At 41.0% G+C, this 17,573-nt stretch overlaps 1 protein-coding gene across 3 annotated transcripts; it reads right to left on the bottom strand.

Moving 5' to 3' along the window:
- Nucleotides 1-2,002: 2,002 nt before the first annotated feature.
- LOC307011340 (uncharacterized protein) lies at nt 2,003-11,259 on the bottom strand. Of its 3 annotated transcripts, XM_079636869.1 has the most exons (3): nt 11,122-11,224; nt 10,815-10,862; nt 2,005-3,702 (listed from the first exon to the last, which is right to left on the bottom strand). In XM_079636869.1, exon 3 carries the CDS (start codon nt 3,700-3,702, stop codon nt 2,338-2,340), a length of 1,365 nt encoding a protein of 454 aa, XP_079492995.1. In that variant the 5' UTR covers nt 10,815-10,862; nt 11,122-11,224; the 3' UTR covers nt 2,005-2,337. The 3 variants fall into 3 exon arrangements, with proteins under 3 accessions (XP_079492996.1, XP_079492997.1, XP_079492995.1); XM_079636870.1 differs by having other exon boundaries at nt 2,003-3,702; nt 10,815-11,259; XM_079636871.1 differs by lacking the exon at nt 10,815-10,862 and having other exon boundaries at nt 2,003-3,702; nt 11,122-11,257.
- Nucleotides 11,260-17,573: the final 6,314 nt, after the last annotated feature.

The following is a 17,573-nucleotide window of genomic DNA, read 5'->3' as shown; positions in this document are numbered from 1 at the left end:
GTTTTAGGAAGGAATGTTCCAGTGCACATAGACAACCATTGTGGGGGTGGGGGGGAAAGCGAAATAAACCTAAAATTCTCAGGACAGGAGTATGTGTCCAAATTTTAATCTTAACCGTTCTATGTCATCAGATACGATCTGTAAACAGGGCTTTAAGTGTAAAATACCGAACTTGTCCTTTAACATAATGATAAATTATATATTTAAAATGTTTTCCTCTTCATGACGCATTTTTTGACTGATGCGACTTATACTACGGAGCGACTTATAGTCCGGAAAATACGGTATATGTATCTATATAGGCCTATGTATCTATTTATTAATCTATCTATGTATATATATATAGGCTATGTATCTATTAATCTATCTATGTATCTATCTATCTATGAATCTATCTGTCTATCTATATATATTTATATATGCATCTATTAATGTGTATACTCTGTCTCTAGCCTATCAGTCAATGTGTAAATGTAAATGTAAGCCTAAATATAACTAACCAAATAGCACTATAAATGTCACTATATCACCAATAATCCGCTATCTCAAAATCAAACTCCTCTCACAAAACCCCACGAGGTCAAGATGCGTTGACTTCACTTTTATACAGATGTGCGATTGTGTGGTCAGTGCCCAACCTTGTCAATCAAACGCTGATACGGCGGACCATGCCACCTGTCGAAACACTTGGGAAACACCCCGAAGCTTCATTTAGCCGTAGTCACGTGACATGGGTGTTTTGAATCACGCTTCGGATCAGTGTTTCGCGTCAGCCATCCCTACTGTGCACACACACTCAATCAAACAGACTCCAACCTCTCCACAATGGCCAAGACTAGAGAGCTGTGTAGGGACATCAGGGATAAAATTGTAGACCAGCACAAGGCTGAGATGGGCTACAGGACAATAGGCAAGCAGCTTGGTGAGAAGGCAACAACTGTTGCTGCAATTATTAGAAAATGGAAGAAGTTCAAGATGACGGTCAATCTCCCTCGGTCTGGGGCACCATGCCAGATCTCACCTCGTGGGGCATCAATGATCATGAGGAAGGTGAGGGATCAGCCCAGAACTACAGTGCAGGACCTGGTCAATGACCTGAAGAGAGCTGGGACCACAGTCTCAAAGAAAACCATTAGTAACACACTACGCCGTCATGGATTAAAATCCTGCAGTGCACGCAAGGTCCCCTTGCTCAAGCCAGCGCATGTCCAGGCCTGTCTAAAGAGGATGATCCAGAGGAGGAATGGGAGAAGGTCATGTGGTCTGATGAGACAAAAATAGAGCTTTTTGGTCTAAACTCCACTCGCCGTGTTTGGAGGAAGAAGAAGGATGAGTAAAACCCAAAGAACACCATCCCAACCGTGGAGGTGAAAACATCATTCTTTGGGGATGCTTTTCTGCAAAGGGGACAGGACGACTGCACCGTATTGAGGGGAGGATTTATGGGGCCATGTATCACGAGATCTTGGCCAACAACCTCCTTCCCTCAGTAAGAGCATTGAAGATGGGTCGTGGCTGGGTCTTTCAGCATGACAACGAACCGAAACACAAAGCCACGGCAACTAAAGAGTGGCTCCGTAAGAAGCATCTCAAGGTCCTGGAGTGGCCTAATAGCCAGTCTCCAGACCTGAACCCAATAGAAAATCTTTGGAGGGGACTGAAAGTCCGTATTGCCCAGCGACAGCCCCGAAACCTGAAGGATCTGGAGAAGGTCTGTATGGAGGAGTGGGCCGAAATCCCCGCTGCAGTGTGTGCAAATCTGGCCAAGAACTACAGGAAACGTGTGATCTCTGTAATTGCAAACAAAGGTTTATGTACCAAATATTAATTTCTGCTTTTCTGATGTATAAAATACTTATGTAATGCAATAAAATGCAAATTAATTACTTAAAATTCATACAATGTGATTTTCTGGATTTTTGTTTTAGATTCCGTCACTCACAGTTGAAGAGTACATATGATAAAAATTACAGACTTTACATTCTTTGTAAGTGGGAAAACCTGCAAAATCGGCAGTGTATCAAATACTTGTTCTCCCCACTGTATTTTAATTTCCCCCAAATTCAGTGATTTATGCTTGAAGCATGAGCTTGACATACACAGTGTGATTGCAATAATCTTTCGTATTAAATATTAGTATATTAATTTTGCTAACTTGCTGTTGCTCCACCATGAGTAGCTGGTTGACATGACAGAGACAAATATTTTTGAATGGCATGTGACTGGGTTTATATTAAGTGCAAATTTCAATAGTCAAATTCCTACAGTAAGGCATATTTGAAAAAAACAATTAAATTTCAATACAGTTTAGGCTTTATTTACATTAATACAAACATTTCAACTGGAAACCTTCAGAAGACCAGAAACCTTCAATGTGTGATCAACATTCGGTATTAGTTCTTGCTCAAAGTCCCAGACTCTTTTGTCTACAAACAGTTGTCCTTTGGTGAGATGTCTCTGCAGTGGGACTCTCACATGAACAATCCTACATACATTAAACGGTACATGGTAACAACCTCCAATTTCTTTCAAAGTGGAATGCACTGAGCTTTGCTGCACCTTCCTTGGGTTGACAATCATCTTTGTGGGATTGTAAATGTTCTTTCGACCAGGTTCTCTGTAAATGTGCTCCATGATATTGATACCAGGAACATTACTCCATTCTGCTCGTTTGAACTTCCCACTGTCCTCAAACTGTGTTTTGGGGAATATGTGGTTCTCTATGAGGAACACCCCAACGTTGGGATGAGCAGACTGAAGATCCTCCATAAGACGTGGTAAATTGGTGTGTTTGTATGGCATTATGATCTCATCGATATCATTCAGGAGAACGTACCTGGATTGATACATGTGCCTGTAAATGCACTCGTTGAGTGTTACTAACTGACCATAATAATGGATATCGCCCTTGTGCTTCTTGATGTTCCAGCCTGAGGATGGGTTTAGAAACTTGTCGATAGGCCATGAAACAATCTCCAATATCCCCTCTGTTTCATAATGTTTTAAGAGCTTTTCCAGGTCTGGTCCACATTTGGTTTTATAAATGACCACGTGCTGTACACCCAGAAGCTTGTACATCTCCATAGTTTGAGCAAACTGCAGTACATTGTTGTAGTCACCAAAAAGGTTGGAGATGCAAATCGTGAAGTTAAACTTGAAAGTCTGTCTTGTCACCTTATTTCGAATTGGCAGATACTCCATCTTGGGGTCAACTGAATCTTTCTCGTCAGTTGAGGACAGATTGAGGACAGTGGTCAGTTGAGACAGTATGAGGACATGTGTTGCATTTTGCACATGTTTACCTTTACAAATCACATCTGAGGCACCATACGGAAAGCTAAAATGGTCAGTGTGTATCTGGACATTTGCCTGAACAGTTCTGCAGTCATGTTCAGTGCTGCAGTAAACACAGTAAAGTGGCTGAAGACTGTTTCTGTTGATTATGCTGATGACTCGAATGACCCAGTCCAGTCTGTGGTCGATAAACGCAGACACCATGAAGTGCTTTGAGCCATTGATGGGCGTTATCGATTTTAAAGCCTCAAGGATTTTTAGTTTATTATTTGTTGGAGGAGCTCTTATTGTTGGAGGAGTGTAGTGTATGTCATTTGTAGGACTGTCCATGTACACCAAAACCAGCATGCCAAAAACAGTGACAATAAATGATAGTGAAAGAAGTGCCTTAAATATGTTTTTTTCCATCTGTAGAAAAAAGCAAAGAAATGTGTCAAAAACAATGCAAAATATTAAAAACAAACTAACAAACAAACAAAAACGTCTCTGGTTACGCATGTAACCTTAGTTCCCTGAGAGGAAACGAAACGCTGCGTTTACGCTGTGGGAACACCTCCGAGTGTTGCGTCATGAAGCATGTGTATAAAGACGTGTGATGTCATAGACCAGGAAGCTTTAAAGCACCCCTGAACGCAGTACGTGTCAGCTTCCGATAAGCCTGAAGCATGTCGATCAGGGCATGCAGGAAGAATGGCAGGTGAACGCAGCGTTTCATTCCCTCTCAGGGAACTAAGGTTACATACGTAACCAGAGATGTTCCCTATCAAGGGAACTCCCGCTGTGGGAAACCCATACCCACTACGCCATAACTGTATGAAGTCCTTGCGCACACTAAGCAGCAAGCAACCTAGCCCCAGGAGTGGAGAGGTCTAAGTCATAAAATTTGACAAATGTATGCGGTGAGGACCAGCCTGCCGCGTGAAGGGAAACTCACGAAATTAGAGCCATAGAGGCAGCCATACTCCTTGTAGAATGGGCCCGGACAGCCAAAGGTGAAGGCTTTTTTATTTTTTTTATTTTTTTATTTGCCCAAAGCAGACAAATAATTGCTCTTATATATGCCACAGGGCAGCTCTGTGGACATAAGCACCCAAAGCCCGGACAGGGCATAACAGATTAAGTTTTTCCTGATCTGGGGTATTAGGTGGAGGACAGAAGGCCTGCAGCACAAATGACCCGCACATTTAGTAGGGACCTAGGAATATAACCCGGCCTGGGGTGAAGAAAGACTATCACCATACCAGGTGCAAATCCAAGTAATGCAGGCCTCAGCCTCATGTACCACGGAGAAAACTAAATTATGGATCTCTCCTCAGAGATAACCCAGCAAAGAAACATTCATTGCAGAAATAAAATACTGTACCATCAGGGCAGATAACAAGATTCAGAAGGTGTTCTCCGCACCAGGCAGTTTCTATTTCAATGCATATTCAGTATTCTCATGGAGGGAGCTCTAGACTGGAGTATGGTCTCCACGACCTTGATCGAGAGACCTGAATCTATGAGCTGAGCCACCTCAGAGGTCGAGCCCACAGTATCCATAACTCCGGAAGAGGGTGAAATATTGTATCCCTGATTGGGACGCTAAGTCCCTCCTGATCGGAATCTCCAAGGGAGAGCCATCTAGAAGGGATAGTAGGTCTGAGAAGCACACTCCGTATGGGCCAGAATGGGGCTACTAATAATAGACGAGCCCCTACCCGGCAAACCCTCTCCAGAACTCCCCGGAGCAAAGATATCGGGAAATGCATACAGGTGTAGCCTAAACCCTTTAACGTGTAATCGGCGCCAAAGCTACCGCCGACGATACCTGACGGCTGAAAAAGCGCACATTGTCTCGATCAAAATCAGCACAATGGACAGCTCTCTGATCAATGAACGACAACGCTGTTTTTTCACGGAACACATAACATTTAACAGTCAACTGCATTAAAAGGCATGTTATCAGATCGAACAGATTCACGTATTTCATGTATTTTTTAACGATTTCAACCTAAAACCTCAGATTTAAACAACAAACAAAATGCGCCATTCACGTCATTTGCGATACAAGAGCATCATCAACCCTATGGCCCAATCAATTTATGCATTCAAGACAACACGTACGTTTCAATTTAATCGTCCATATCAGTGGGAACAACGAGGCCGCGCTTTTGATGCGCAGAGGTGTTCGATCCGGGGCTGCACTCCAGAGAGAAATAAACGCAGGTCATCCTCCACCTGGAGCCTTGATCTGTATTTGTTTTTAATCAGGGTCAGTGCGGAAAACCCACACTCACACAAGTAGGTGGAGGTGAAGGGGATTAGGACTTTCGTAACAAACTGTGTTAAAAATAATTTGACATGCAAGTACAAATGTAGGCTGTCTGTCTTTCAGCGTTTTTCTACTTTACCACAGTAAATACGAATATAATAGGCCTAATTAAAAGCGAACCAATGAAGAAACGTTTATAATCACTGGGTGAGACGTGAGTGAAGATTTGGGAAAAGAAACAAGAGATTCCATGCAGGGATGAGTCACGATTTTTTTATATTCTATTAGTTTATTTAATTATAGAATATCGAATAGGTTGTGCGATTATTCTCTAAAATAAAATCCAATATTTTTTCGGTGCTGATGTGATGGTGACGCGTTCATGTAACCGGAGGGTGACGCTGCCAATAATGCACATAACAGCTGTCACAAAGAACCGACAAAAGTAATGATTATGAATGTGTCAAATATATCAGACATTTTAATGGAATAATATTATTAAATTCGCTGATAATCGGGTGACCAGATCGCAAACCAGAATTCATAGCCGACAAAGCTTAAATTTATGGGCTCACGCACAACACTCTCATTCGTCATCACGTTAGGCCATAACATTTCATCTCTTCTCGTTTTGGTCAACGAAAATTAAGAGACATTTTAGCATAGTTTTTATTTTGTAAACCACATTTAGTCTCGTTATTATTCGTCAAGAATATTGCATTATACAGTTAGTTTTAGTCATCGTCACATGACCAGCATTTATCTCGTTTTCGTTAGGTGATAAAGGTTCGTTGATGAAGATATTTCGTCATAAATTTCGTTGACGAAAGCAACGTGAAAGGGGCTTTCATGAACACAGTCCAGGACCTGCTCTTTGACATCACAAGCCATGTCTGATATTCGTCGCTGGATTGTATTGTCAGAGATAGGGATCGCTAAATTTGTGTGCTTAGTTAGTGTCAATGTGACGCCGAACTTTACATGGTCTCATGCTATCACTGTGGCAGAGGTGCAGCCTCGGACCCCGACCAGGTAAAACCTATCTTTAAATACTCAGGATCATATTTCCTACGTTTTTTGCTGGGTCCTGTGACTGTCTCCCCCCCCCTAAATGCTGACTTCTGTTGACTTGGGACAAGGAAACGATGCATTTTAATTTGGGGAGGCGCGCCTCACCTATTGAAAACCGCTGCCCTGGAGTCTCAGAGGAGCCAGAGCTGCATCCACGCATATTGTAAAGATGCGGGGTGATAAACCTAGGCCGAATGGAAGAACCCGATACTGGTATGCTTCGCCCCTGAAAGCAAACCTCTGGAACCTCCTGTGATGAGGATGGATAGATAAGCAAGCGTCCTTCAAGTCTGTTGTGACAAACCGGTCATTGGACTGAATCTGTGACACAATCATATTAGAGTAAGCATACCTTGAACTTGAGATTCTGAAACCTGCTGTTTAATTGACGCAGATCTAGAATAGGAGGCAACCCTTCATCCTCTTTCGGAACAATGAAGTAACGGCTGAAAAACCCTGACTGTCTGCTGGGAGGAGGAACCCCTTCTATAGCTCCTTTTGCAGAAGTGTCAGTACTTCCTGCTCCATAACCAGAGCCTGCTCGGGGTCCACCACTGTGGGGAGGACCCCTAGAAATCTGGGCGGATGAGAACCGAATGGAATTCTGAAACCCTTTTCTATAGTGTGCAGAACCCACTGAGAAATATGTGGCAGCAGTTTCCACGCTGCCAGAAATTCTACTAAGGGCACCAGTCTCTCGAGTGCCCTAAAGCGGCGAACCGGCAGGGAACAACCGAACTGACCCTCCTCGGAGGATCGTATGGGGACGCTGACAACTCGGTGCCCTGTACAGCGAACCGGCAGTGAACAATCGAACTGGCAGCGCTGCGACCCTCCTCAAAGAGTCGCACCCCAGAGGGCGCAGAGGAGAAACGATTTTTCAAAACCGTCCCTGCCCCCGGAGGAACCTTCAGAAACCTGATATCCTCAGCGTCAGGACTTCTTGTCTAAGTTTTATTAGAGATAACAACAGTCCTCAGATCTTGCCTACCTCTAACTTGCTTAGTTCCTACGACCCTCCTCAGAGGATCATTGGAAAAAGCAGGCACCTCGGCGCCCTGAAACGGCAAGAAAACCAAACTGACTGCTCTAGGACCCTCCTCGGAGGATCGTTTGCGGACGCTGACACCTCGGTGTCCTGAAACGGCGAACCGGCAGGAAAACCGAACTGGCAGCGTTGCGACCCTCCTCAGAGAGTCGCACCCCAGAGGGCGCAGAGGAGAAACGATTTCTCAAAACCATCACTACCCCGGAGGGGACAACCCTCAGAAGCCTGCAGCCTCTGTGTAAGGGCTTCTTCTTCCAAGCTATTTTAGAGATAAAACAGTCCTCAGATCTTGCATATCTCTAACTGGCTAGACTGCGACCGCCACCCAGGTCCCCCTCGATTGTGGATGAGCCCGAATGGCGACGCTCTGTTTTACAGCACTTTATGCTGCGAGGAGCTTTAGTAGGCTGAGACTACTCCCGCCCAGCAGTCTCAGGAACATTAGATCGGTGAGGAAGAAACCTCTGGAACGCCGCTGAATAGTTCATTTCTTCGGGTTTTTTTTAAAGCGGAGCGTTCAGAAGAACAGATATATTTTATCTTTATTTTTCTTTACATCAGAAAAACTTAATATATATCACTCCGTGGCCATCAGCAGGAAACAACCGAACTGGCAGCGTTGTGACCCTCCTAGAGAGTCGCCCCCCAGAGGACGCCGAGGAGAAACGATTTCTCAAAACCGTCCCTCCCCGGTATAGTTTATCTGTTGTGCAAAGCAATTCTCGAATAGCGTCAGTGCTGACATCCTTACATTCATCTATGTCCTTATATACTTTACCGACCAGCGCTGCCTAATAATATTAATCTATTATTTATGATGGCTGGTGGGTAACGTCGGGGTTATGATGACGCCGACTCAGGAGAGAGATAGCTTGAAAGCGTCTCTTTAATCCGAGGCTACTAAATACCCATAACATTACTATAGTAGAAGTTTGGGGATTAAACACATAAAATAGAAACCGGTTTATTCCACGATCTCGACACCTCAGTGTGGAGATAGGGAAAAAACAGCATTCCCGACGAGGAGGCTGAGATATAGAGTTTTCCTTATATTCTCACTCTCATAATGTTCGGCTGACCAGTACATATTTAACTTAGCAACAGCACTAGATAAAACCTCCTTTTATAAGCTCCTCTTTATTCTACAGAGTTATTAGCTGACTTATTTATTTATTATTGAAAACTCATAAACATCTGCCTTTTTCATTATATTTTTAATAGTTTTGTTCTCTTTTTCTTAACAAAACACTAACGATACCAATTCCTCGGAACTGGAAAATCACAGCATGAGAAACCGCAGAGCATGCTTCTCCCTGAGATAAGGCACTGGATCTGGCAGGTGAAAGCTGAGATAGGGCGGCGCCCGTCTCAACCCCCACTGTCAGATCCGTTTGCGAACCCCACAATGCGAGTGGCCACTGCGCCACGGCAACAGCGGGACCCTTCTCGCAATGCTCCCAGTCAGTCCCCTTGAGAACTGACTGTTGGCATGCTCCACTCCCAAAACAAGCTGATGTGTGTGTCCCCACTCATGATATAACGTGGGCAGGGAACAACACAAAGCTTGCTTGCTCTTTTTGATCATAAAATATATATATGGCAACTTGACAGACAACAATAGATAAAACAAGGACAGATACACAGAGAGTGCTTGCTGAAGGCTCAGAAGCTGACACGCACTGTGTTCAGGGGTGCTTTATAGCTTCCTGGTCTATGACGTCACCCGCCTATGATGTCTCGCTCATTCATTGGACTGATTATACACGTGGTTCATGACGCAACACTCTGAGATGTTCCCACAGCGTAAACGCAGCAGGAGTTCCCTTGATAGGAACGTAAAAAGAATCTGTGAAGAAAAAAAAATCTAACAATCTATAAAAGTATTATAAAAGCATCTAATTTCGAGAATAAAGTAGAAATATGTCAACATTATTCTCGAAATATTTCAAATTTATTCTCTAAAGGGTGAGTAATTACTGATTATGTTTGAATATGTTCTGCAAATAAACAAATAAAAGCTTGAGATTTCACTTCTTTTTTTCATGGGTCATCAAACCGAATTTTCAAGTTTTTCAAGTAGGCCTATGTAATGTAAGTCATGGTCTTGCACTATCAACAATAATCAAGTACAACAACAAGAAATCTCACGTAAAACAACTGAAGAAGACTGATGATAAACAACAAAGAATAACTTCCTGAAGACACTGTTCTCTCATTATGGATTCTACAGTGGTTTATATCAATGTTACTTCTACAAGGCTATTCAAGAGGTAGGAATGTTTTTTTAAAGAAAAAAATAAAGACATTTTTATCATTTTGAATGAAAAAATATGTAGGTGGTTTAACTGTCTGTGAACTATTGCCAAATTTTTTATAATATCTGTAACCAGGAAGCTATTTTGTTGTCAAGAAAAGGCCGAGAAGACAGAAAAGTTTTGTTCAGATCAGATAGAACATATCCCATCTTAATAATCATCTCAAAATTCAACTCTAACTCAAGTTTTTTTTTTACTTGATGGTTAATTACACATTTTAGCTTCATTCATTATTTTTAGAAAACTGTATAAAAGTTGGTTTAAAAAAAACAAAATGAGTAGGCCTACAAACCAAAATGAGTACAAACCAAAATGAGTACAAACAGTACATTTACAATAGTTAAAAAAAATATTTCTCAGTAACACTTTACAATAAGGTTTCATCATTTAACATTATTTAATATGAACTAACAATTAAAAACACTTCTACAGAATTTATTAATCTTAGTTAATGTTAATCTCAACATGAAAAATCAAACGTTTTATTTGTTGTATTAAGAAAACTTAATAAATGCTGTAAAAATTATTTGTTCGATGTTATAGGTAATGTTACCTGAAGTATTTATTATGAGACCTTATTGTAAAGTGTTGCCGATTTCACTTTAAAAAGATTTCTATCATCTCACACTTCATAATTTGTCAATAATCAAAATATATTTATAGCCTATAAGCCTACCTAAAAAAAAAAAATGGCCTAAACAGTGGTCAACACGTTTCATTACGCTGTAAACATGATTTGCTTCCTTAATCTAAGTTTTGTTACCGAAGTCAAAGTCAACAAAGACCTCACTGAAGTCAACAAAATTGAAAATAGACGAAATAGTAACAGTACCTTTACGATATGGAAACGTTGTCGTGTAGTCTATATGATGTCGCTATTCTGAGGTACGAAAAATGAATAAGCAATATTCGGTAGGCAAGATGGAAAAACAAGTTACTGTGTTAAAGATTTGAAGCCAATGCCTTCGGGAAGCTGCGATGCGACTCATTCCTTTGATGCAACATCCCTTCACTTCATTACTACTGATTGAATAGTAGGCCTTGGCAACACAATGCACACTTATAGGCCAAATTCGCTAAATACAATGGCATACGTCGCTAACACGCAAATTTTAATTGTTAATATCTGCAAACAATACCTTTAACTGCGTGCTACTTTTAAAGCGTTACATTATTTCCCCTCTCCAGATAGCCTATGCCTGCAGTCCAAGTAAATGACGGTGCAGCAGTGCAGTTCAGTCTGACTGTTCAGAATGAGATGCGCCCAGTTTGCATTTACACTGAGTAGGGGGAGGCTGCAGATATTGGATATGACCCAGGCAGTTTTACGCCCCTGTTGTTCCTGATGCGTCCAATAGAGGGAGGCTGTACAAGCGACACTTATTGTTGTTTAGCAATGATGCAACATGTATTACTTATAAACGATTAGCTAAGGGTCCATTTATGTCAATGGATAGTTCTATAATTTATTTCGAGAGACAATAAAAGTAGCTACTTAAACAAATGTTCTGTCTGGCTCAAACTTGCTTAGTAACCGTGTAGTTTTAGCTGCCCCCAAGTCTCTTAACCCGTTCTGTCTCACTCATTTTCAAAATTAATTTTATTTTTAATTTGATTTTGTTGTCTGTCTTTAGCTTGCGTGATATGGCCTTTTCTGGTAAGACCCTGTTTGTTCCATGCATTAACACATACTCCACATGGTTTATGGAGCAACATTATTAGATAGGCCTATTGATCTTTTTTTTTTTTTTTTTTTTTTTTTTGGTCCCATATGGTTTGAATGTAGGCTACTGTAGATTTTAATTTGAGTTGTTGTTTTTTATAAATGAGATGATCTGATTATTTAATTTATATCTTAATATACATTTTTCTTTAAATACTGATCTGGGGTCTCATTTATAAAACTGTGCGTAGGATCCTTACTAAAAGTGTACGTGCGCCCGAAAGCCAAAAATGGCGTACGCAAAACAATATTCAGACTTATAAAACTGTGCGTACGCCAGAACCTGCGCAGGATTCACTTTATAAATCCCAGTCAGCGGAAGATTGTGCGCACATGCGTCTCCTCCCCGAAATAACCATATATGGAGCTTACAACGCCTAGTTTTACTATGCATATCCTCATCTGCATATCATTTGCATATGATTATTCACCGACGTGATAACATGTTTAATGGTACAAGACATTAGGAAAATATGAAATACGGATGTGCCGTCACATTACATTAATAAAAATCATTTAGTAGCCTATCCTTGCCTTGTTTTTGAATAAATAAATAAAATAGTGTAAAATACATTTCAGATAAAGTTTTTCTCAATCTTTTCCACTGACCAAATAGTGTTTTTAATTGATTTATATTTGTAATGGAAACCGATAGACCTTGTTGTGCATTATATTTGCACAATCTGCTATTATCATAGGCAGCAATTATCTCTGTATTTAAAACATTAAAACACAGCATGCCAAAGGAAAAGTGTTGAAAAGCATATGCATCCACAACAAATATTTATAGGCTATTTATATATATATATTTTAACTTTTCAGTAAATGTCATGTAGCTAGTTTAAGTGTTTAACTCCATTAATGAGAATGGCATATTTAATCTAAATGTTTATATCAGAAGTAAAACAGTTTAAATCATTATTTTATTTAAACTGTAATTGTGAACATGCACTGTAGCCTATTTATGATTAGGACTCATAATGAAGATTTACAGTTTTACTTCATCTGCCGTTAGATATGCGTCAGTTTCACTAAACGGCCCAACGCGCTCGCTGGCGCGGACATTTAATGTATGGATATTTGCTTCAAGCGATAGGCTTGGTGAGTGAAATTATATTTGTATTATCTTTCTGTACATGTATAATTTTATTTCGATTTTCTGTCTAAAAGTGACCAAAAAGACATTTAACTCCAGCTCACCATCGGTGTCGCCAATTCCCTTTGTCTCCTGAATGTGCGTATGCACGGCTCAAAGTTTGCTTAAAGGTGCGCACATTCTCCCGTCAAGTTTGTTTTTTATAGATCACAACCTTTGCGTGGGAACTGGCGTACGTACGTTTCCAGCCCCGTTTTGTGCGTACGCACGCTTTATAAATGAGACCCCTGGACTAAAATGTATGTACTTAATGAGTTTTATCGTACTTTGAACGCACACCTCTAAAGGTGTGTTTGATTTAGCTCCTTAAGGCAATGACAATCTCTCTCTCTATATATATAAACTTGTATAAACCATAAACACCCACTCTTTAATTCCAAACCAATAGCTTGTATTATAGTTAATAAACGACTTAAAGAGACATGGACATGTTTTAATGTCATTTTCGTTTTTCTCTGCACAGTCCATCATCAGTGGCCAAAATAAATCAAGGCTTGACACTTTTTCCAAGTGTTCCACCAAGACAGTGCCTTTTTTTTTGTGGTTATATTTTGTTGTTAAAAACTAAATGTGCAAAATGATGCTTGGCTTATTTGGGGTGTGATCAATCTCAATTCTTTCTCTGGTGGTCCATCATCTGTGCCCTGGCTTTTGTGGGACATTTGTCCATAGAGGCTGAGGAGAAATTTCTGCAAGGACCTGTCATTGACATATATGGTACTACTGCCAAATTTTTGTATTGTTGAATGATCGTGATTTAATCTAGCACCCATTATGCATCTGATTAAATCAAGTAAACTTGGACTGCTTTGAATATTTTATATGGACACAATATTTATTTGTAGATTAAACATGATTTTAATATGTCAATCTAACTTCTTTGCAACTAATTGAATCAAAATGTTTGTATTGTGTTAGTCTAATAAAATGTAATCTTATTCACTCAATGTCGGTAAAGCACTTCAATTACAGTTTTTGCCCGTTGCTTAAACACTATAGACCTAAAGTAACACAACTTGAAGCTTTTGTTACCATACCTCAAACACATGTACCCATACCTTAAACAAAAGCGCTGCTTTGCACTCTAGTTGCAATTCTGCAACACACTTGGTCCTGCATACTACACTCTATTTCATACATAAGACACTTCGTTCAAAAATTAAATCTCAGGGTGCCATTTGGAAAACACATGTATCCAAAATACAAAACACATCGGGTAATTGCAACCACTCAAATACAAACCTGAAGGCACTAACTTGCAAAACTGAACACCAATCAGCCAGCTACAAAAAGCCCTCAGTTTAGCCATTTCAAGAACTTTGCAAGCATGGATGGAGGGAGAGCAATAGGGAAAGGTAGAGGAGGAGGAGGAGGAGGAGGAAGAGGAGGATGAGGAGGATGATGAGGAAGAGGAGGAGGATGAGGAGGAAGAGGAGGAGGAAGAGGAGGAAGAGGAGGATGAGGAGGATGAGGAGGAGGAAGAGGAGGAGGAGGAAGAGGAGGAGGAGGAGGAAGAGGAGGATGAGGAGGATGATGAGGAAGAGGAGGAGGATGAGGAGGAGGATGAGGAGGATGAGGAGGAGGAGGGCAAGGTCAAGGTTGAAGAGGCCATGCACGGACCCCTATATCTGATGATATAAGAGCAACTTTGGTGGACCATGGACCATCACATTACCACATCACGTGTACAGGGTATTGCAGAGTGCTAATGCTCCTTTTGCAGCCAAAGTGGTAGTTTTTGTGAAACATACTGTACCATGATTCAGGGGCGTCGGACTGGGGATAAAACCAGTACTGATTACTAGGGCCCCAAGGAGAGAGAGGGCCCTTGAAAAGTCTGGAATATATTTAATTTGGAACATGGGGGCCCATCAGCACTGCACATAGGGCCCGGGATCTTGTGCTACGCCCCTGCCATGATACAGTACATGCCCGCATGCCTCTTCTGCAGGCAATGGAACAGGCCTGCAGAGACATCCAGGTGACAGCAATCCATGGATGGTTTCGACATGCAAGGGGATATTTTGATCCATGAGCCCACATATGCACAATTGCCATGATTTTCTGTGTTTACATAGTGTTTTTTCTATTATTTTTATTTTTTTTGCTTTATCTGAATTCATGTTACTGCAACAGTGCTGCAATGTACAATATTGAGTTGGCCTATTTGCTTTTTTGGTTGTTTGAAAATGTGCCTCCTGAAAATATGCCTTCTGAATAAACTGTGAAAATAAAAGACTGCAGTGTTTCATATAAAGTAGACTAGTGTGTTCCCCCTGATCTGAAAGTGTATGCATATGATGCAAGTATGTGTCCTTTTGTCATCAGAGTTACATTTTGACATAGGAATGTTAAGTTTTGATAGCAGAGTTTCAATTTGACAGATGTCAATGGTATATTTCCCAGTGTTGTGTCATGTTTACTTGTGTGTAGAGTTTTGGCACAATGAGCGAAATTTAGCAAAATGTGTTCCATCAACGGGCAAAAACTGTAAAAAAAAATTCTGCCTTGTTACATCAACTAGTTAATGTCTTGTTTATGTATGGTTTTGGTAGTTTAATGAATATCTATCTTGTAGTTTCAATTAGATTTGTTTTAGATGACAGCACTAAGAAGGATGACATTACCAAAACTTCAGTAATCTAAAAAAATTACAGTAATCTAGAAAACATGCAAACAATTTCTTTTTTAAATTGGGCTTTAAGATCTTCTGCAAGACTTCAAAATTGCATTTGAGCTATGGTGGGTAGCTCAGGTTCAAACAGTATCAGTCCAAATAACTGTCACTGGGGACTTCCACACCTTCAACTGGACACCAATGTCTCCTCCAGTATGACATACACTCCCATCACAGTTTGCTTCATGGTACTTTGTGACTCAATGTCTGAATCCTGTGGGACGAAATACATGAAAGATCACAAACAAAAATTAGCTCAAATATTTAGTAAAAGAATAGCACACTTGTACACTCACTGGTCACTTTATTAGGTACACCTGTAAAGTAAACTTCAATCTATACAGGAGCTCTGCTGTGAATTCTACATGCCAAAGGTTATAATTACTCAGTTTTTAAGTTGAAACAGTCAGAAAGGTGATAATTCTACTATGTTTATTATTGAGGTAACAGTGGGTGCTGGAGTGTTATTGTAGTGCATCATATTATAAGATTGTTATAATTTATTTGGCCACCATATTTAAAATGAATGAGGTGGCTAAAACATTAGAACCATCGTAGAATATAATGCACTGCAATAAAATAAAAGCATGCATGTACAGTTTCTAATGCAGTTTATATCTATATATATATAATGTAAATTAGGCCCAAGAGAGCTCAACCGATATGAATAAAAAATGTATTGGTTTAGTGCATCAACCAATTCACATCAGCATCAGTTTCCTATAAATGAACAATTTGTCCAGCTCAGTTATTTGACAAAGTTATGTGTTCTCTCATGAAAATCATGTTTGTTGTAGCAAAAAAAACAAAACAAAAAACACGGCCCAAGTACAGATTCAAGGGGCTTTTGAAACCATTTTCTCATCAACTCACCAAATATGCCTTCACTGGTTTTTCAGGGTCTTCATTCATGTAGGTGCACAGAGACTTGTCTTGATGACACAGACTCTTCGGGTATGTATAGTGTCGTCCTGTGGGTGAGAGATTAACGTACTCGGTTACCTAATGTAACCTCGGTTCTCTCTAGAAGAGGGAACGAATACTGCGTAATAGCATTAAGCTACGGGTAGTCATATTTTTATCCTTTTTATCTTTTAAAAATTATCCTTAATTTTTGTATTTATTGTCAACGCAGTGCAGCAGCAGGCTGACCTTGAGCAGGCTGACAAGCGTGCTCATTTGCTGCCGTGCGGCAACTGCAGCAGCCTAGCCTTGCATGACGTCACGCCCAATGAGGGTGCTTTGCATAGCCCGCCAGAATGGGGGTGGTTTAGCGTATAAAAGGAAGGGCTCAGGGGCTGCTAACCTGGTTTGCTACGACTGAAGCGAAATAAGCTTGTGGCGCGATCACGGCAGGTATAGAGAGAAGAGAGAACCGAGGTTACATTAGGTAACCGAGTACGTTCTCTTACGAGAGGTTCTCTTGTACTGCGCAATAGCATTACGCTATGGGAACCCCTTGTTAACGCTGTGCGCGCCAAGCATCCACTGCATAACCCAGGGGAAAAAAACAACCCGGGGGACACAGTTAAGTGGGAAAAAGCGTATGTATATGTACATAAGCACACAGTAGGGGATATATAGAGGATATATAGATATACTGGATTTTATCGACCCTTATAGTGCAGCTCAACCAGGAGAGTTGAATCGAGACTTAGACTGAAAGAAGTCTAGCCTGCAAGGCGGGAACTTCCAGGTTATAGAACCTAACAAATGTAGAGGGGGAGGCCCAGCCTGCCGCTGTACAAATGTCCTGAATAGAAATCCCGCTGGACCAAGCCCACGACGATGCCAGATGCCGGATGCCGGCAAACCCGAGAGTGAAATGATCTGCGCTCTGAAAGGGGTGCCGATCACCTTGGGGACATTACCATGTCTCGGGCAGCTGGGCCAAGCTTGGGACAACGCATCCTCGTTCTTCGAAAAGAACCTTGGGCAATGACGCAACAGCGACGCCGGGGGTACAGTGTGAGCGCTCGTGAGCAGTCACAGGGCTTACGTTCACAACACGGCCGGTATACTTTAAAGGTTCCGT

Source organism: Phoxinus phoxinus, assembly GCF_949152265.1.
Source record: "Phoxinus phoxinus genome assembly, chromosome: 15".
Classification (NCBI taxonomy): domain Eukaryota; kingdom Metazoa; phylum Chordata; class Actinopteri; order Cypriniformes; family Leuciscidae; genus Phoxinus; species Phoxinus phoxinus.
The sequence above is the reverse complement of the archived record's forward strand: the minus strand, read 5'-3'. Positions and strand labels throughout refer to the sequence as shown.

Coding starts and splice junctions, on each gene's coding strand:
- LOC307011340 (XM_079636870.1), bottom strand. CDS start 3,702: ATGGAAAAAAACATATTTAAGGCACTTCTTTCACTATCATTTATTGTC.